This window comes from Bidens hawaiensis, unplaced genomic scaffold, assembly GCF_021521415.1.
Source record: "Bidens hawaiensis isolate Kalapana, Puna unplaced genomic scaffold, B.hawaiensis_p1.1 tig00016042_1, whole genome shotgun sequence".
Taxonomy (NCBI): Eukaryota; Viridiplantae; Streptophyta; class Magnoliopsida; order Asterales; family Asteraceae; genus Bidens; species Bidens hawaiensis.
In genome coordinates this window covers 234,495-257,352 of record NW_027492455.1, presented here as the reverse complement: position 1 = coordinate 257,352, position 22,858 = coordinate 234,495, and the positions used below count along the sequence as shown (strand labels likewise).

At 33.3% G+C, this 22,858-nt stretch overlaps 2 protein-coding genes across 2 annotated transcripts; both read right to left on the bottom strand.

Moving 5' to 3' along the window:
* Positions 1-5,726: 5,726 nt before the first annotated feature.
* Positions 5,727-8,328, bottom strand: LOC143550468 (eukaryotic translation initiation factor 1A-like). The gene is made up of 2 exons (XM_077041106.1): positions 7,832-8,328; positions 5,727-6,058 (listed from the first exon to the last, which is right to left on the bottom strand). The coding sequence occupies exon 1, from the start codon at positions 8,271-8,273 to the stop codon at positions 7,833-7,835; it is 441 nt and encodes a 146-aa protein (XP_076897221.1). The 5' UTR covers positions 8,274-8,328; the 3' UTR covers positions 5,727-6,058; position 7,832.
* Positions 8,329-10,631: 2,303 nt separating this feature from the next.
* LOC143550467 (large ribosomal subunit protein eL20y) lies at positions 10,632-13,088 on the bottom strand. Its single transcript, XM_077041105.1, has 4 exons — positions 12,990-13,088; positions 12,766-12,881; positions 12,626-12,689; positions 10,632-11,134 (listed from the first exon to the last, which is right to left on the bottom strand). Exons 1-4 carry the CDS (start codon positions 12,999-13,001, stop codon positions 10,793-10,795), a joined length of 534 nt encoding a protein of 177 aa, XP_076897220.1. The 5' UTR covers positions 13,002-13,088; the 3' UTR covers positions 10,632-10,792.
* Between the last annotated feature and the right edge of the window lie 9,770 nt (positions 13,089-22,858).

The following is a 22,858-nucleotide window of genomic DNA, read 5'->3' as shown; positions in this document are numbered from 1 at the left end:
CTCTAAGTTGAAAGAAGAGATCTGTGTTTATGTGATTATTATTATAATATCACTCAGTATATATATATATACACACACACATTGTGGATGCTTGAAGAAGTCGTGGTTTGACCCTCAATGATCGAATGGTTGGCCATTGGGGTTTTGATGAAGTTTTTAAAGTAAGGCTTTTGGAACACGGTTTTGTGTAACAAGTGATCAATTTATTATTCTTTTTCAGTTTTCTAACGGATTTATTTAACCAAAAACAAATGCTCCTGCTAGCAAGTGGCTAATACATCAAAATGTCAACCAACCTCCACAAAACATTAAAATCAAAAGGGTTTATTTAACTAGCTTATAACCTGTCTACTAATAAAGACTATTACATGTAAGGGTGTAAACAAGCTAAGCAAATACAAGCTACTCGAAATTGAATCCATAAAAGCTCTAAATTAACATGCCTAGCTTGAGCTTTGGCTGGAAGATTGTTTTGGCTCATTGAGCCTTAACAAGCCTAGTGTATTTTAAAGTTTTGGCTTTCTTGGTTATTGTCTATACTTTATTACATATACGATAGGTACACTTGCCTATTTGTATGTGGTTTAGTTAAGATAATAATCATTTTTATAAATTTAAAACTAGACTTCATGTGAACAAACCTTTCGAAAAACTTAACAACTTTCTACTACATCACACGCGTATCAGTGTACGGGGCCGTAAACTGATGAGCCACACCTATACTTGGCAGGTAATCTTCCAACACGTGGGATGAAAACTCACCACCCGCTGTCAATTCGTATTTCATTTGTTAATGTATATTCATTTTAGGTGGATCATATATTTGTAAAGTTTGTTAATTTGTATAAAGTTTCTCCTAAACAACTTTGATGCTTAAAAACTACGATTTTCTAAATTTTCACCTTAACTCTGGGATAATTGTATGCGGAAATTTGTTTTTTATATAACTGCATCATGTTTAATAATATAATATTTGTCTTTGAAATATTTATATAACTGCATCATGTTTAATAATATAATATTTGTCTTTGAAATAAGAAAATAAATATTATTATTATTATTATATGTATATGTCACTTAGTAAATTATGCGCATTAAATCAATTTATGATTATTTGTTATTCTATCAATTTTGTCGTATTTATTACACGAAAACACTAATGTGTGACGTAATTAATATCATTAATAGCATCTATTTAGTTATTTGTTTCAATGTTATGTTTTTAGACAATTATCTATATTAACATCATTTGAGACCACCCGAATGTCTGAGTAAGCGACAAGACGTCAAACGTTCATACAGTTTTTGACGCTCCATGTCTGACTCATCCAACAACTCCATTAAGAAGGAAACTCACCACTGGGGAAAACCCTTTGAGCCAGCTTGATATTGATACCTCAAAGATCCCAAAACTTAACCATTACATCATGCCACTAGACTAGTTAGGCCAATTATTTGAAAGAGGATAGTCAATAGGCAAATTGAATTTTAATAATCCCAACTAAATGTTATTGGCGAATAATAATCTTAACTAAGTTTATTTCCACTAGTGGTCCCAAATTTTTAAAAAAAAATTGCTCTCAATGGTCATACGCTAAACAAAACTTCACGGCGTTAAGTTCTTTTAGAATTTCAAAATGATTTTTAGGGCTTTTGCATTGAAATAGGAGACTAGTCGATGGATATAAAACATACCTAGAAACGATGCTTCAAACGGCTTGATTAGTGCTTCAAATCAAGTGTTTGAACTTCAAATTAACAAAGATTAAGCCGTTTGGAGTATCGTTTCGAACTAAGTTTTACATAAATCGGCTTGTATCCTTTTTCTGATCAAAATCCCTAAAAATCTTATGCCGTTTGGAGTATCGTTTCGAGCTAAGTTTTACATAAATCGACTCGTATCCTTCTTCTGATCAAAATCCTTAAAAATCAGTTTCCGGAAAAAACTTAACACCGTTAAGTTTTTTTTAACGGGGCTCAGTAGCCAAATTTTTATAAATTTATGATCACCGGTGGGATTAAACTCAGTTGGGATTATTATCAGCCAATAACATTAAATTGAGATAACTAAAATCCAATTTGGCTATTCAATATTCTTAATATCATGTACATATTGTTATTAATATCATGCACTTATTGTTATTTGATATCAAACTATATTATTTTAATTTGATCAACTAATTCCTTCGAGTATAAAAGTAACATTGCATCTCATAATCATTTTATTTAATACACCAAAATATCATAAGCATATCTTCTATTAAGTTTTGTTTTGTAGTTTCACTCATAGTCGTAGTTGTCAGTAAGCTGCACAATACTTATTGCTTATCACCAGTGCATATTTTTACTTCTAACCATCATTGTGCTCCCTAAATTAGTTACTTATTTTTATGTCTCTATATATCGCTAACTAATTTACGAAGCACGATGATGATTATGGGTAAAGAGTGTGATGAAAGATGGCACATTGATTCATGTGACCCTTTTGCTTGTTTAAAACAATGCTCAAATAGAGGGTGGTTGTCGGGGAAGTGTGTATATGGAAATATTTGTTTATGTGTTTGGCCTTGTTAAATCCAAGAATTTTATTAAACAAAAATATTATTTGTTATCTTAATTAAAAAGTGGGTCAGAAATATTTTTTTTATCCATCCTAAGAACAAACTATGCTTACAAACTTGATTTTATTATTTTGTGGAAATAGTGATTTTTATAATAAACAAAATTAAGTTAACCTTTTAGTGAAAGGGCTAAAAACTATTTAGCAAACAATATGTGGTGATCGTGCATGGTGTGATAACATGTTTATGGTATCCGTTTTTTTTTACCTTTTTACTGGTCTTAATGCGTACTTTGAAACAATAGATCGGGCTTTTTTAGGCTACGCATCCATCTGCAACCACCATAGACTCCACCTCCATCTGTCAACCACCGATTACAACTACACTTTCAAACTCGTTTATTCGACACAGGTGATTGGGGTTTATAGGCAGCGTCAATGTTGTTTAGGCTGGGCGGTGGTGGTTAGGTCAGGCAGTAGTAAAGCTGATGGTGGGCGTGGTGAGACGTAGAGGTTAACAACGATGGTGGTGAACGGTGGTGGATGTAGAGGAGGTTGTATTCTGAATGTGGTGGTGGTGTTGAGATACAAAAGAATAGAGAGGGAGTAGTAGAGAGAATGTATTGTATATGAAAAATAATATAATAAAAAAAATATTTTTTAAATACACAGAGTAAAAAGACCAATTTACGCTCGTGTGCTATGTTTTAAAAACCGTTTCATACTGGATGGTTGACTCAATTATACTGGGTCCGAACACGCAACCAGTATTTAGAGCCCTGTATTTTTAGGCAGTTTGCTAAAGCATCGAACCACCTATTTTTTTTAACACCGGTTTAAATTAGCAAACCAGGTTTTAATTGTGGTCTTTCAAGGTCAAAGACTCAATCCCCATCAAAAGCGGATTTCATGTAATTTAGTCGCTCAAAAAAGAGCTTGTTTACTACACATGATATAAAATAGCAATACATTTGAGACGGAAAATTACGCATATAGTCCCTAGTTATATATTCTCAATAGATGTGTTTTAAAAAATTTATGTTGCATCCATGTAAAGTTATCAATATGTGTTCACATTTATGAAAGAAACTAAGTTATGCCCCGCACGTTGAGGGGGGGAGACAGAAAACCACGCAAACCCACTCGTTGCTAGACGTGCACAAAAAACCGGTTCCGAAACCTAACTGGTGGAACCGAACCGGAACCGGTTCCAGTTCCTACCCAGTTGGCCCAATACCCAGTTTGGGCTTTTGTGTACCCGAAAATCGTACCCGGTTCTCCTATTTGTATGTCCCCATCGGTTCCAACCCGGTTCCTAATTGTAATCGGTTCGGTTCCTACTCGAAAAAACCGGTTCCGGCGGTTTTTTTTTTTGAAAAGTCAAACACAGGTCAAACTAGCCGTTGGAACCGGTTCCAACGGTAATATAGCCGGTGGAGCCGGTTTTTGAGACACAAAATAGCCGTTGTAACCGGTTCCAACGGTAATATAGCCGTTGGAACCGGTTTTTGAGACAAATAATAGCCGTTGGAACCGGTTCCAACGGTAATATAGCCGTTGAAACCGGTTCTTGTAGCCCAAAAACTATATATAAGTTGTTTTCCATTACTTGTTTTACCACCAAACTCAAAAACAAACTAAAATACTACTCCTTTAGCAAACCCGTTCCGTTACCCGACCATCAAACTAAATATTATTATGGCACCCATCAAAAAAACTAACAAGAAGGCTAAGAAGAGTGTTTTTGTTGCCCCTGTTTCTGCTACGGAGGACCCAAGGGTTGTTACGGTAGTCAACCATAACCGCAACGAAGACATATGGAAGAATTGGGATTTGATTGTGGATGACAAAGGTTATCAAAAGGCTCGTTGCAAACTATGTGGTTCACTATTAAAGCACGATTCCAACTCTATTTGAGAAAGCACACCGAGAAGCCATATTGCAAGGCGTTGAAAGGGATTGGCGCGACCGATCAAATTGACTTGGGTAAAGATGGTACACTATTTCGTTACAACACGACTCAAGTTCAAGATAGAATGGCAAAGTTCGTTATTCATACATTTATATTTATAGAATGAAAATTAGCTAAATATAGTAATAAAACCGGTTCCAACGGTCAAAAACGGCTATATAGCCGTTGGAACCGGTTTCTAACGGCTATAATGTTTGAATTAAAAAAAACCGGTGGAACCGGTTTTTACGTAATAACCGGTCCCGGTTCCAACCCTACCCGGTTCCTAAAAGTTTGCATTTCTGGGCATCGGTTTGGGTCGGGAACCGAACCGGTTCCTGACTGGAACCGGTGTCATTTTCTACCCGGTGTAAAAAAAACCGGTTCCGAACCGATTCGGGTTTTCAAGGTGAACCCGATTTGTGCACGTCTACTCGTTGCTGCAGGAACAGAAAACCATGACAAAACCCGCTCGTTGAAGGACGTGTTGATAACATATGTAACCTTACATAATAAAAAAAAAAATTGAGGTCGTCGATAACATTCAAAAACGTCTCAAACTCATGCATTGCAAATCGTATATTTAGTAGACATGAAAGATGTGGTATTATAGTTGGTAGCCATCCCCATTCTCACTGTACCTAAAATTTAATATCTCTTTACCTCTTTATCTGACTCCATCGGTCGATATCTCTTTCAGTTCCTTTCGATGCCTCTTTCAGTTACTCTATCGCACTCATAAACCACACGTAGGTACGAGCCACATTTCAGTTCTTCAGTTAAAAACCGTACCCAGACCCGTTTCCACCTCTACCCGGTTAAAACCCAGCCCAACCTGACCAAACCCCAACGAAACCCAGTCCAAAACCCAACCTTACCCGGTAACCGGTTCCAGAAAAAAAAACCCAGTTTGTGCACCACTACCTAAATCAGTCAAGGATTGATTTCTAAATAGACCCAGATAAACAAACACCTAACAGAAAAGACACAAGGTGTAAAAATGGATCAACTACTTCATATTATTCCATACATCACACCAAATGACATATAATTACTTTCAAAATGCCTAAAAACTGGAAGACCTAGCAATTATACATCATAAACATAATCAAATTACCAAGATTGAACCTCAACCCATGACCCATACTCCTCAAATCACTTCTGCAAAACTGGATTGAAGTCCAGATTACAATTTAAACTAAACCTACTATCATCTTCACTGAGACTCAACTTGCTTTGATTAACAAACTAACCAAATAGCTTATCCTACAGTGGACACTATAATAAGCCCAACAACAATCATCCACACAAAGATTAACTTAAAACACCTCATCAATTATTGAACTCATAGGTGAGTGATGTCAAAACTCAAAATGATTACGCATAAATCCTCGCAATTCAATACCTTACAAACAAAAATCTTCATACTTTATAGTCAAATAGCAAAATACCATTAAACAAAACTCATGTTTTACATATCCTAACCGTTACCGTCTCTTCAAGCTCGATTCCGAAATTGAATCCAAGCTAACATCTCAGTTCAAACACTGCAAAAATCAAAAATTCAAACAATTAGTAATATTCTCTTTATAAAAAAAGGAGTTAAGTGCAATTTTAGTACCTGTGGTTTGGTCAACTACGCAACTTTAGTACCTATTCTTTATTTTATGCAAATGGCTACCCCAGTTTCAAAATACTTGCATTTTTAGTACTTTTTTTCTAACCCCGTTAATTTTTTCCGTTAAGTTAGGGATTATTTGGTAACTTCGTTATTTTCTTTGTTTTTCTTTACTTTTAAACACTTATATCTTGTAAACCCTAAATCCCCTTTATCAAAACATCAAAATCCAAATCCTAAATTCTCAAATATCGTAAAAATTCAAACCCTATGATGACATGGAGAAAGAGTTTAGGGATTTAGGATTTGGATTTTGATGTTATGATTGTGGATTTAAGGTTTACAAGATATAAGCGTTTAAAATAAAAGAAAAAAACAAAAAAAATAACGAAGTTACCAAATAATCCCTGACTTAACGGAAAAAATTTACGGGGTTAGAAAAAAAGTACTAAAATGCAAGTTTTTTGAAACTGGGGTAGCCATTTGCATAAAATAAAGAATAGGTACTAAAGTTGCGTAGTTGACTAAACCACAGGTACTAAAATGGCACTTAACTCTAAAAAAAGTAAAGAAAATTGGATTTCAATAGTCCAAATTATGACAGACCAGTTATAATTCTAATTTCATTTTTGTTGCCAAAACCAATCTCGGTACCATAATCATCGTATATTTTACACTCGATTGCGCTGGTACGTTTCTCCATTTCGTTCATATTCATTGAAATTGAGTAAAAATCAAGTATAAACACATAATGATTCTAATAAAAGCGCAAGTATGGATAATTGTCAGCTAATTGGTTATAACTTAAATTATTAAAAAAAAAGGTTAATAATCATTGAAATCAAGTGAAAATCAAGTACAAACATATAATTATTCCAGTAAAAGTGTAAGTACAGATTATTATCGCCTAATAGGTTATAACAAATATTATTAAAAAAAACATTCATAATCATTGAACTCAAGTGCAAATCAAGCACAAACATATAATTATTCCGGTAAAAGTTTAAGTACAGATTATTATTAGCTGATAGTTTATAACAAAAACTATTAAAAATATGTTCATAATCATTGAAATCGAGTGAAAATCAAGTATAAACATATAACTATTCTCGTAAGAGCGCAAGTAGGAATTATGATCAGCTAGTTGGTTATAACTAAAACTTTTTAAAAAAAATGTTCATAATCATCAAAATCGAGTGAAAATCAAGTACAAACATATAATTATTCCGGTAAAAGTGTAATTACAGATTATTATCAGCTAATAGGTAATAACTTAAATTACTAAAAAAAATGTTCATAATCATTGAAATCAAGTGAAAATCAAGTACAAACACATAATTATTCCGGTATCATTATCACCTAATAAGTTATAACTAAAACTATTAAAAATATGTTCATGATCATCGAAACCAAGTAAAAATCAAGTACAAACATATAATTATTCTGGTAAAAGCGCAAGTATGAATTATTATCCGCCAATACGTTATAATTTATACTAATAAAATCCAATTTCACAAAAACATAACAAACTCAATCACAAGCTCGAGTATAAATCAAAATCAATTATTAATCTATGATGATTACGTTACGGGCAGCAAAAGCAAAACTTAAAAGTACCACTAGTCAAATCCTAACTATAAATTATTATCGGCCAATACGTCATAATTTAAACAAAAACACGATATAATAACCGAACACAAACCCTAAATCCGGTCGATATCTTCATCTTCAAACTCAATATAATCATCTCCAACATTCTCATCATCCTCATCAATTCCACCGCCCGCAATGCCCTCATTCAGTCTCACATTCTCCGGCAACTCCCCATACGCCTTCAACAGCCTCGCCTCATCCGGCATATACTTAAGAATAACATCCGCCTTATCATCCTGGTAATCCCTAAGCCCAACCAGAATAATATCACCAGCAGCAATCCACACCTTCTTGTGCATCTTACCGCGGATGTGGCACAGCCGTTTGGTCCCGTCGATACACGTGGACTCGCACCGGCCGTTGCCGAGCATACGGAGGACTTGTGCGTACTCTTGGCCGTCTTCTTTGAATACGAGCTCGCGTTTCTCGTCGTCCGCTTCGTTTTTCCCGCGCTTCCGGTTCTTTCCTCCTTTTCCTTTGTTCTTCGGCATGGCTGCTGCGGTGGTGTGGAGTAATTGGAATTGGAATTGGAAGTGAAAGTGAAACCCTAGGTGGTTGTTAAGTTTGTGTAACGGCGTTAAGTTATATTGAAGAGTTGATTGCTTGGTTGTCCTTGTGGAATTTAAGACTTTTGAAAGTAGTCCCTATGGTTTGCCTATTGAAAAGTCTTGTTGTGTTAATTTAACTTACGGATACAAACGTCGGTATATTTAACTTACAACGAGCTCGATCTCGAGTTTGGCTTGTTTCGAGTTTTATTTTCAAAGTTCGAGCTTGACTCGTGAGTAGATTTTTAAGCTCAGGCTAGACTCGTTTGCTATTTATAATTTATATGTTTATAATTATTTATATACATTTTTTTCAATTATAGTTTATGTATAAAATAATATATTATTTAGTTATTTTTGTTACGAAATTCCCATACAGTTCTAGAAGGTAAGAGAAGCTAGGGCTTTTGAGTTCCAGTAACCAAGCCAAACTGGAGTTCTAGAGAGAAGGCAGTGAACGGAGTTGATGGTTCGAGGACGGATGGGACCCATAGTGAACAAGTAGCTTGGCTCAACCTTTGCTTTCCTTTGACAGGCAGCTAAGGCTCCAGCTTCGCTTTCCACTTCACTGCCTTTCTCTTACGAGACAAGTAAAGTACCTTAATTCACTTACAGCAAGATAAGGTATTCAAGCGGGTGAAAGTATACTTTTTCAAAACATTATGTATTACTAGTAGTTATATATATATATATATATATATATTAGATAAACTATATAAATGACAAGCTCGTTTAGGCCCGTGAGCTGGTTTGAGCTCGATAAGTGAAGATCGGGCTCAGGCTCGTTTATTAAACGAGCTTGATTTAGGCTCGAGCATGAGCGCGATTGAGCTTTTTCACGAGCCATTAAGATTCAAACTACAGCTTTTAGGCTTGAGTAGCTCGGCTCGTTTGCACCCAGTAAGATTCAAACTACAGTCCAACCAACGATGGTGTTCCTACATATGTTTTTTTACTGTGATGTTTGGTTGTTTAGTTGAATATAACGTTATTCGGTCGGTAAAGACCGGTCAATGGTAAACATATGTGTATTGTTAGTCTCGCGCATTGCGGCGCCAAGTCAACGGTAATAATTGTTTAAAAATTAAATTTAAAAAAAAAAAATAAAACATAATTATTGGCCAAATGAACCGTCGTTAAATAGATCAATCATGAATCATGCGACACCAAACTTCTTATTTGTACTATATAAGTAAAATATATAGTGTCATTAAGAGTCTTTCATAGCATATTTGCTCATAATTGTTACTACTAAAGTATTAACCATACTTTGACCTCTTATGATGAACCATACTTTGACCTCTTAAGATGAACCGAACGATGACTTACAATGAATGTGCTTTTAAGGTGCATTACTATTCCATACATAGTACAGGGGGTTAATATGAAATATAAAAAGTTTAGCCATCTATTGAGTGTTTACTTGAAAAACATCAAACATTTGATTGCACATTTGCACCCATGACCTATATCCTCCTTTAGTCTTTACATAAACACCTGGTTTGTCTTTCAGTTTTCCTAAATGGTCCAGAAAGCTTCACAACATGTGATTCAAATGCACTCCCATGCCCATGAGAGTTTACAAGTCCCTGCACCGGGTTAGCCGATAACAAGCCAGACAACTTTGCAATCAAATGGTTAACGGTTCACACATGTTAACCATTTCACTCAAAGTTCCGACCCTCTGCTTCTTAAACACAACCAAATTTGATCCAACCCCAAACTTCAATTCCCGTAAAACATATCTTATACCATCATAATTGCCCACCACATCAAACATTGTTAGCCAAAACCGCAAATGTAATTGCATCCAGGTCCAACTATTGATCTTCCTCATTCATATAAACTCATAACCTCCTCAGATTTTCTTAATTTTGCATATACACATATAAAACATCAGAGTAGGTAACCTCATTTAGCATTAACCCTGTTTTGTACATTCTAACAAATACAGCCTTAACAAAGACAGACCCTTTTAGCACAAGAAACAATCGTCAAATATGTGATTATCTAATGGAAATCTTTATCGATAATTTCAACAGCAGGATCCTCAATAAGCTGAAACTGTCATCCGAACCTCAATGACTTCATAGTAACATTATAAAATATGGTCTTTGGAAATGAATCATCAGCTTAAAGCTTACAGAAAAGTGTCAACCGCCTTTGTTTCAAGAAACAGCTTTAAGTTCTACATTTTTTGGACTGTTAGTAGAAGATTTAATGTTAAAAACCTGATTATTTCGATTGTGCAATTCTACAAACACAAAAATTGCACATACTAGAAGTCTACAACACACAATGTAACTAAATAATAGCATTTCTTAGGCAACATTAAGATCTCGAATATCCAAGATTTCTAACACCAGAACAAAATATCCAAAAGATAACAAACAAGTTTTGAAAACAAATCAAAATTTCTAGTAACTCAAAACACTTGCAACACCAGCATAGAAATAAGCCACTTAAACAAACAAGTTAGGCCTCGAAGCCTTGTATGTGGTCTTGAGCTTTCTGGTAGGTGGTCTAACCTTCTTAAACACCAACGGGAACTTGATCTTAGAGTTGTGGAACTGCTTAGTGGACTCCCTCTTGCAAAGCTTGGCGGGAATGGTGGCGGTTTTGATGACCTGGATGCAGTGGTGGCGCACCCTGTGACGGGAAGCCATCTCGGTGTACATCTGTTCAATAGAACCGTTCAAGGTTGTGTCACGGTACTCCTTGTACATGTTGTGGTATCCGGTCCTGGACTGGTACCTCAACCAAATGCCATAGTTCTTGATTGTAGTCGGGTTCTTCTCAAAAATCTGTTGAAAAGTGAATAGTAACAATAAGGTATAATGAAATGAAAATATAAAACATTGATGCAGTCTTGTAAATCGACAATAAACTAAAAACAAAGCAAGATATAACTCCCTTCAAATAAATGATAACACACAATCACTTGAAATGAATCAAATTTAAAATCAAGATCATGTATCTTGTCAACAGAGCTAAATAACTGAATTAAAAAAAGTTTATTGAGTACGGGCTGAGCTCAAGCTTTGAAAAGATTTCATTTAGTTATGGAGCTTATGACCAAGCCGTGTGTATTTTCAAGTTTTGCTTTTTTGGACTTCTATGTAGACATTTCACACTGCACAGCCAACCTCGAACCAAGATAAGGCTCATTTAAGATACTACACAATATCAAGTCGAATCTTGGCCCATTTAAGGTTATTCTAAAAATAAACATAAATAACAAGAAACATATACTCAAGCCAAGATTGATTCATTTAAGGTACTACAGAATATCAAGTCGAACCTTGGCCCATTTAAGGTTATTCTAAAAACATACAAAAATAACTAGAAACATACAAATACTATAAGAATATATAATAAAAAACTATAATATAAAAAACAATCCTCGAGCCAATCCCAAGTTTGAAATGACAACTTGCATGTAAAGCTCAAGTGTTAGAAAAAGAGTTTTATCACTAGTAAGTCAAACCTTGCCAAGCTCAGAGCTAGTCAATCTCGGGCTCAGCTCGTAAAGACCCCTAATCTGGTATCACTATACATATGAAGTAACTTCAAAAGATTATGCATCAAGCCCCTGTCTTCTAAAACTTCTAACTGTATTACATGCAATTAAATATGCATTTAGGGGGTGTTTGGCCTAGCTTTTAAATCTTTGCTTATGCTTATATTTAAATTAGCTTATAGCTTATTTTCTATTATTTAATAAGCTCTTTTTAAGTGTTTGGATTAGCTTATATTCTACATGTTAATTATGCATCTTAATAAGTTGTTAAATCCACCATTCGTTAATTTGTTAGAGTAATAAGTTGCTTCAATAATTACTAATCCACAACCATTTGAGGACAAATGAATAAGTTACACACTTACACAAATAAACTCTTCAAATAAGCTAAAAACCCATCTTCAAATAAACATATTCACATGAGCTTCAATAAGCTAATAAACATAAGCTTAAAAAGCTAAACCAAACACCAAGTTACATTAAGCTTAATTTGTAAAAAAAAGCTAAAAAACTATAAGCTTTTTTAAAAAGGGCTAGGCCAAACAACCCCTAACAATGCAAATAATTAAAGTTCACAAAATCATATACAAAAGCAAAGCCTAAAATAAAAACACTTAACACAATTCCACTAACATGTTAACAGATTAAAAAGTAACTATTTGAATCAAATTATCAAAACATAACAAAATTTCCATTTCAACTACACATCATACACATACAGGTTGAAACTCCAAAATACATAACATTAAAAACATTAATAAAAATAAAGTTATACCTCATTGATAGCAAGCATCTGACCATTGCTCTTCTTAACCTTCTTCAGCTTCCTCAAATAATACCTAATTCAACATAACAAACACACCTTATAATACTAGATCTAAACAACAAACAAACAAACAAGCTAAACAAACTAACCAAAACTTGCTCTTAGCACGAACTTCATTAGTAGCCCAAAGCTTCATCCGGTAAATCTTCGGCTGCGCATCTGACTCCGTCGGCAACGCCCGTCCGACCACCTGAAACTGATGAAACTGCACCACACAATACATACATTCATCATTTCACTTAAACCCTAACTAAATTACTAATAAGCAATATATAAATACAATCATACTGTTATTAGTGAAGAGTTTACTAACCTTGTAGCTCATTTTCTCCGGTTAAGCTCCTCGGGATCGTTCTTCTAACGGCGGCTGCGGCGTCAGGTGCTAACGAAGGAGGTTAGGGTATATAGATTTGTATATATGTGAGAGAAGATGAACCCTAGTTCTTGGACTGGACTGGACTTGACTGAACTGGAATTAAAGGCCCGGCCCATACAAATGTAGTAAAAGCCAGCCCATATTATCTTTTGTATTCACAAGTCACAACTCACAAACAATATTGACTGTTTTTAGTCCACAAACCGGGTATTTTTAGGCTTTGGGTGGGTATGCAGATGCAGTGGTGAAGCTTGGGCTAAGTCACAGAAGTGACTAGGCTTAGGGCCGTCCAAACAGCTCGTCGCTCGAACTCGCTCGCCGCTCGCTCGGAAATTGCTCGAAAAATGCTCGCTCGTTTTTACGCTCGATTGAAAACGAGCCGCTCTGCTCGGTTCGGTTTGTAAACGAGCCAAGCAACGAGCAAAAGTCTGCTCGGTTCGGTTCGGCTCGAATATTTTTAATATATTTTTTATATAATTATATATAAACAAATATATAAATATATAGACAAAACACATAAATATAAGCTTACAATTATTTTTACCCCTTAAAATTTTTCATATTCCGTTAATTTTATATTTTTATTTGTTCGATTCAAGTTTTTAGAATACTAGAAGTATGTTTAAATGATCATTATATTTCACTTCAAACTTATTTTTTATTAGAATTTAACAATATATTACATATTTGTCTAAAAACTACTAATTTATTTATAAAATATATCATTTACAACTTTCAAATTTGTTTTTTATTGAAAATTTAAAAGTGAAAAAGAAATAAATAATGCTCGAAATCGCTCGACGTTCGTTCAAAAAATGCTCGATTCGATTTTGGCTCGTTTCGGTTTTCGCTCGGTTCGAATTTCAACCGTTCGGTTCGGTTCGGTTGTAAACGAGCCAAGCAACGAGCAAGCCTTCGCTCGGTTCGGCTTGGCTCGTGAACAGCCCTAATGGGCTCAATACCTATAAAAATTTTCGTATGAAATCGCTAAAATTTAACTATGATGCGAAAAACGGCAGTGACTAGGGACCGAAATAGTCAAAACCGTATCCGGTAAGAACTGTTTCCGGATATAGTCATTTATTTGACTGTGTTTTCGGGTTCAAGATAGGGTTAGTCAAGTTTTGACCGGGTAAAGATGGAACCGGTTTCAGTGAATTTGAGGAGAAACCAATAATATGTCGTACACACGGGTACGGGTAGGAACCGGTCCGAGTATTTTGTGCACCTTTATTATATAATCTCTTTTAATTTTATATATGAAAACATAGTTTCTTGGTTTTTTTTTTCAAACCAGCTTTTTACGCTGCGACAAGTGACAACTGAGTGAATATAATCCTAACGCTACTTGGCGAGTTGGTTACGTTGAATATTACCTTAATTATTATTATTATTATTATTATTATTATTATTATTATAATTTACAACTTTGGTGCCGCGTACCTCTATTGGGCCACTTTGCGGCACCTTATTGGCAGGGCCGGTTCAAAGAATGTGGGGGCCTAAATCAAAACAAAATTTTGGGGCATTTTCATAATAATTGTTAAGAAAAAAAAATTGATTATTACAAGTTTTGAACTTATAACATATATTTTAGTAATAACCAAGTCTATCACCACACCAATACATTAATTTGAGTTTACTATGTTCATTATAATATTTCTATATATAATGTTTTTTCTGGATTTGGAGGCTTAACTGAATATGGGCCTAAAACCCTAACTTGTTTTCGCTGTCCCACGAGCCACCCCTGCCTACTGGTTGAAATTTTTTTAGTTTCGGCCCGCAATAAACGTAACGAAAACTTATCAAATGTGAATTTTGTTTTTGTTCTTTTTTTCATTACTGGTTGAAATTTTTTTAGTTTCGACCCGCAATAAACGTAACGAAAACTTATCAAATGTGAATTTTGTTTTTGTTCTTTTTTTCATTATTTTGTTTTAGTTACGGTATCGTGTCGAACACGACGGAAACCGTCCGAATTCGCGCAGACTCACCGAGTTTTGTTTTAGTTCCAGTACGTAACGAAACCGACCGAATGCTATTTTTGTTTTTTTAGTTCCGTTACTGTAACGAACATGATGAAAACCGACTGAATTCGTGTAGACTCAACCGCCTCAACGCTAGAGATCAATAACGGTCAGGATTTACCAATAATCGCGTCGACTTACCGTATCAACGCTTGAGTTTTACTACCGCCCAGTTTTACCGACTTGTCCGGCGCAACGCGCCGGAAGGAATACTAGTTTTTTTATAAATGATATATTACATGCCATGATAGTTCATTTATCCATCTTTCTCATTTATCAAGCAACATTTTTTAGCTTGTTTTAAGTGTTTATTGAATTTATCAACTGAAATTGGTTAAAATCAATTTTAGGCAATATATGTGATGGCGGGTTTTAGGCAAGTTGTAGAGCAATTTGAAAAAACATGGGTTTGATGTTCAAAAACTTAGTCGGAGAAAAACGAGTTGCTTGGTCAGAAAAGAGTAACTAGAAAACAAATATCGTTGGTGTATCTACGAGTCTGCGTTGATGTCCAAAAACTTGCATTAATGTTATACTTGACAAAAAAGACTACTAGTGGTACTTTATTAAACAAATAGCTTTGATTGATAATTTTTTTTCTAAATATTTAAAAGTTTTTTTTATATTTGATATAATTTGTGAGTAGAATTTGAGAGTATGTGGGTGGGTTATTTAGAAAAATAAAGTAGTGTTGCGTTTGTGTGGAAGGTAGCCTAAAGCTGTAATTGTTGGAAATTGAAGACTAAAAGTGTAATATTGCCATAGTAAGTTTTAAAGCATAAACTTTCTTATTAAATGATAAACTTATTGTTTTAAATGAAATGATAAACATATAAAAACCATCGAAAATGCATGTTTCTATATAATACCTCCACCATAAATAGATTTGATCCACATGGACCCCAATGTGTCCACGAGAAACACAAGGGAGAAATTGCATCGGTTGTCCAAATAGGAAAAATATGGAAGTAAAAGAGTAAAAAAGACAAAAGTTATTATTAACATTACATATCAAACTTAATTTAACAGCGATACATTTCAAAACTATAATATCCTAACCGGGTGACAAGATTAAGGTGTGTTACCAAAAAAGAAAAGTAAAAACACATGTGTATTTTGCTAGGACTTAAATTAGTTTTTTTTTCTTGTATATTTAAAATTGATAGGAATGAGCATTTCATGGGTTTCACCTGTCAAACGCGGCATGGTAGACCCACGAACCCGTTTCGCATATTATAAGTCAGACGGGCATCGGTTCCGTGTAATTTATATACATCGTCCAGTCCAGTTACAAGTTGGACCCTTTGTCACCCATGAACCTATATGGTGCTATTAAATATTTAGTTTTATTAGATGTTTGTTAGTATTATTTTTGGTGAAGCGATCAAACAAAATTTAGGCGCTATTTTGCTATACACAAACAATTCTCAACAAACATCATTAGTTTTCATTCATCATCATCATCAAGGATGTAATCATTTACAAACAATAATTGATTTCAACGTTAGAAATAGAAACAACATGTTCGATATTTTAATGTAGTAATTGGTTTAAGGATTCAAGGTTTTAATCAGGTATTAACGTGTTTGAAAATCTCTAACTAGCATTCATCGACAAAGGACTTAAGTGGTGGTAGTGTGTTTTATAAACCTCTTTATAGTATTGAATACAAATGGTGCATTGATTCTAAATATCTTGTAAGGTGGGGAATCACCTTACTATGATGTTTTAGGGCAAGTGTAGTGGGGCCATAAAATAGAGGTTCCGGGGCTACAAATCTTGTGAACACCGTTACATAAGGGCTACCATAGGGGCGACGGATATTAGTCGCCTTCTTCACTTTGATTTTATTATTATTCTAATTGATTGTGTGTGGTATATATATATATATATATATAGGGTAAGGATCTTAAGAGAACCCTTTGCAAATTGAGAATTTTGAGAACCATTTTGAACCACTAAAAACACCTTTAAAAAAATCATAAAACAAAAAATAATAAAAATTTTAAAAAAGTAAAAAAAAACCAAAATTCTTATATTTCATTCCGGTTTCATTAAAAAATACAAAAAAAACGTTGTATTATACACATATGTATAATTTTATTTAATCTTTAGTTACGTAATATACACATATGTACAACATCATGTATCTTAAATTATACACATGTGTACAAAAAAACATGTAAATGTACATATATGTATGTATTATACATATGTGTATATAATTTAGCTAAACCGAGTTTTTTTTTGTTTTTTTTATCTTTTTATGAAACCGGGATGATAAATTAAGAATTTTGGTTTTTTTACTTTTTTGATTTTTGTGTTTTATTTTATTTTATGATTTTTTTTTATTTTTGGGTTTTTTGTGGTCCAAAATGGTTCTCATAGTTCTCAATTTCAAAAAGGTTCTCTCATGATCCTGATCCTATATATATATATATATATATTGTCATACTGGGCTATAAAACCATTACACCCTAAAAACAAAAACCCAAATTTTGCTGACTGGGCGCCACATGACGCAAAACGCTCCATTTTGTAGCCTCTCCACTACACATAGCCTTAGATGAGAAAAATACCGAATTCAATTGGTTTTGGAGCATTGATTTTCCGGGGAGCATTGATTTTGGAAATTGAATAGAATAAGGAATTGAATAGGCGAAGAAATGAAATTGATAGTTACTAATTCATTGTCCAGTTTGGTTAACCTATGACAACAAAATGAATTATTATTTTCTGTTATTTGGTAGACAGTAGTAAAAGAAGAAATGAAATGTGAATTACTAAGATACCCACACTTTAAAATGAAGAAAATTTATCAAATTAATAAAATGGTAATAACGGTGATCATGACGATGGTAAGGTGGTGACAACGACATTGGTGGTGTACACAGTGAAAAAACGCACGCGGTAAACAACTACAACGCAACACGCCATGTCATCTACTTGTTACAATTTATTGAGCGAAAGTTTGTATGTAAAGTAGGATTTTTAAAAATATCGTTAAGTTGTGTTATTTCATTCCAAACTATGTAGATTGCTAATAGTGGCGGACTCAGATTTCTTTTCGCTGGGTATTGAGGAAGCTTGATCAAAGTTTTATGTAAAACGACTGGAACGCCAGATATACCCTTTATTGGTATAAGTTATTTTTGAATCAACCGAACATCCCTACCTCCACAGTCTCATATTTTTGAGGTTTAATTCCTTATTCGATTTTTATACATGCACGGCTATACTCTTTTTTTCTTAGATAACATAAATCATATATGTATAATACAAAATTTGACTTGTGTAACTTGTGTTTAACACGAACCTTGCTTATTCCTTCTAGAAGCGTTGAATATGGAAATTTATCAAAAGAAAAAAAATGTTTTTCTATCATATTCCGTACTACACTTACGTAACATCAAAAAAGGATATTTTAAAATACTAAATCCTATTGGGCTATGAGAAAAAGTACATAATTTTAAAAAAAATTAAATGAATTAAACGTGTAAACTAGTTATACTTTTTTTAGGTTAATCTTTGAAATTACCCGTGATATTTGAGTGAGTCATACTAGGACGTACTGTCAACCGTCTATATTGATTTTGACATTTAAGGTTGATTCCCTGAAAAACAAGAAGACCCTGTTAATTCAGATATTGAAGTTAAGAAGTAAGAACATAAGATCACAAGTCTTAACCATCGCTCCATGCTATTGAACCAGAATACCAACTACTAGTCAACTTTTAATTCATGTTAGGTCAATTCAGCACAACCAGTCTATCTATCTCTGTTCTCGAATACCAGCTATGTCCAGTCTATCTACCTCTGTCCTCAAATACCAACTACCATTCTATCCACCTCTATCCTCGGATTCAACACATGTTATGTTGGTTGCTTTTTAAAAAATATTATGTTGGGTTCGTGTCAAAGATGAACACCTCATATAAGAATTATTTTTATGTTTGTGTTGGTTTCATGCTAGAGATTAACACCCTATTAACTAATAAAAGTCTAAAACATTAGGTGGAATCTTACGAAATACTTTTTTTAATTATGTGTTTAATCAGCTTTAAAAAGTAGCACACAAGTTTTACCTTAGTATTTTATTTGAATATTATATAATTTATATTTTTGTTGTTCAAAAAAATATATATAATTTATATTTGTGGATAGAACATTAAACTTAATAAATATTAAAAAATAGTCAATTTTTGTATTGATATTGTTTTTGTAATATATTGAATTGCAACTGAAATAGTGAGACCACATAAATATAAAATATATCTCTATCGATGTTATAAAGCTCAATAAATGTGTTCGAACATCTTTAATGCAACCTGTCTTTCTTTTTTCCGTGTCATTTATGAGTTATGAGGGCATTTATTTTAACGGCAAGTTTCATTCAAACAAAAATAAACAAAACTAGTAACATCTAGACAAAGCACTACCTACCAAGAGTATAAAACATTACAAACATCACTGTAATGAGTTTTTCTTTATCTTTTACGTATAATAATAAGCTCGAATTATTTTACTTTCTCTATGATTTGGTAGATGAAAAGACCATTTTTTTTTTATTAAAAATGATCTCGTTTCTGTCTCTCCTAATGCACCAACAAGTTGCGAGAATAATCGCTTGGACCATGTTTCCTCTACTCGTAGAAATATGCAAAATGTTATGAGTATCCAGAAATTCTCATATAGAGATTGCAAAGATAGGAGAAATATTACACCATTGGCTCACCACAAGCCAAACGGTGGTAGAATTCGAAATATTACAAGAAATCAAGATACAGTCCTCGGTTTCCATAAACTTGTTACATAAATAGGCACCGACACGTACCCGCATAAATATTTATATATAGAAGAGTGTCCATGGTTGAAATTCTTCCCAGTTCTACCCTTCAAGCAAAAATGTTAGGTATTAGAACCTATCTACTCCATTTAAATTCATAGGTCAGCTGATATACTATTGGATTGACGCATAGTCTTCTACAATATTTGATGGTAAATAGACCATTTAGCTTACCGGTTCAGTCCCCATTTGTCATTTTCGTCCTATGATTTAACTAAAGTTTTTCACTTTGATAATCTGAATAAAAAAACCTCCAAAAGCAACCTCCATTTCCCGTATTCATGTAAACCTCGATCATTAAACCAAGGTAGGAAAACGAAGAAAAAGTTTTAAAAATCCGAATATTCCATTTAAGATTTGAACTTCATATAATGATAAACATTTAAACATTCACTATGTCTCACCATTTTAGTCGCATTAGATTTCATGATTTTTTGTCTATACAACTTTAAAAAAAGGAAAAAGAAAAGCAATTTAACGGATGACGGGTTCGAAATTCAATTTCCTTTCACTTTCACACTCGTCATTCCAAGGTGTTGACGCACCCTTACGAGAATACCACATAAGTACTTAGAACTCTCATTCCTTTTTTGATATACCACTTTATTTTTAACTTTTGTGCTAAGTCATTGAGATTTAAATAGTCAATATTATGTAAGGATTTGATCCACTCCTTCTATCCTCGAGTGATTTTGATTAGCTACTCACTTATCAATCAACTCATCCAATTTCGCAATTTTATTCTACAGATATTTTTTTTTATCTCTCAACAGCTTTTATCAAACCCTTCACTCTACACTACTCATTCTATACCATTCAATCCCACCCTCGTAAACTTCAGACCACCCATAGACACCTCAAAGAGACCTGAGTTGGTTTAACATTAGGCAAAGTTGTTATTTATTTTACTTAATATAATTACTAACGTTAGTTTTATGAAAACATTTAGGTTTGACAAAACAATAATGAAAAGGATCCATAATAATTTAAAAAAGAAGTAAGAAAAATAAAAACTTAATTAGAAGCCAAATTCCATTTTGTCATGTGTCCGTCAACTTAAAACATAACTTTTAAGACTACACATTTAATTCACTATTCCATAAAGGAATTCAACACATGCTTTCAAAAAATATATATGAATCATTTGACGGATAGTTTTAGTCCATATTCAAAGTCAATAAAATAACTTCATGAACAAGATTTGGACTAGTTTTGGAATTGTTTGGTCTTTTTAACACATTTTTACCGACAATATGAGAATTTAATTTTAAGAAATATAAATCGGGTATTTAAGGAAACTAAAAGGTGAGTCAAATTTTTAAAAAATTATTCACACAGAATATTGCATTTTAGTCAGTGTCAATAAATTAAAAGATAAGTTATAATGGTAAAACTAGGTTATTGACCCGTGGGCGTCACGGGTGGAAATATAGAAATCGTCTAATATACATATATAATTTTAATCGACAATATTGTCCGTTCTTGAAAGTAAGTTAATTGAACTTGTCTAAAATCGAAGGATATACAGAGTCTATTAAATCATATACTGGATATAATGAATTGTTAATTAAAATATCATCGGGAATTTGTACATTCATTCGTCGTCATTTGGACCCCCCCCCCCAACATTCCCTTCACCTATATCCAATAGTTAATTCGCAAATTATTTTATCTCTTCAACATGTAAGGATTGACATCCAACTGTGAGCCTCGTGTTTTTTTTGATAGTTTAAGTACGTTTCACTTTGACAGGATGTAGGAAGAACTACTTGAAGTGTAATTTAAAATAAACACGAATAAAAGTTTATACAATTTAACTATTTATTTAACAAAAGTATCATAAATTTAGTATTTACAACTCCCTAAATACTTCCTTGTATACAAGGTTTATACTTTAATTGTAGTATTTCGGTGTTGTCAAAGATTAATATAAAGAGGAATAAATTGTTTTTTTAATAACTAATAACTAAACACTTAGAAACATCAATTGGCTTATATGACTTGTTAACGATTCATAGAGCCATAACTTGTATACATTCTAATCTTGACTTGAACTTGTTATTACTTGAACTCAAGATGCTAATAACCCATATTAGCTCAAACATGTTCTAAATCATGACAAGAACTTGTACAACAATACATTTTAGCATGCCTAACTACATATCCATATGGTTGCTAATAACAGTCCGGATGTGGCAACCATTTGATATAGTGACGCATTTTATTTTCATTAGTAAGATACTAATAATGTATTAATCTTTTAATACATACAAAAGGTGAACAAATAATTTTTAGTGGTTCGTAAATATTTAGTAGTTCTCATTGAGCCCAATAGTATGTATAAATCTTAAATGATTGGTTTTAGTTATTGATCTATATTAATAATCTTTATATCCACGAAGACAAGTGTCTCCAACATATGATATATTGATAATACAAAATCAAATTGTACAATGAACTTGACTAGAGAATAGTTTAATATATTATAGAAACATAGCTTTCTTTTTACAGTATTCTTTGTAAATTAGTTTAATAGACTTTCCCTAAATCTTGTCCATATGCAACCAATATATTTATTTTCCTCCTGTAAAGCATGCACTTGGCCATGAACATCTTCTCCATCTTATTTTTGCTAGAGATTAACCTTGGCTTTTGTTAATAGTCATTGCAAAACATACTACAATTGAAAAAAAAAACTACATTCTCTTCAATTTGAACGAAAGTTTCTTATCTGAAGGTGTTAGACCACAACGAATTATATAAGTTGTAAGGCCCCGTTACCGGTAGCCCTACTTTAGCGTCGGATTTACTCATAAACACAGTTCTACAAATCAGAGTTTATTAAAACTTTCGCGGAATATAAAACTTTAACCGTTTATTACAAAACATTTGATATTTTATTTAAAACCAACTTAAAACATCATATTTAA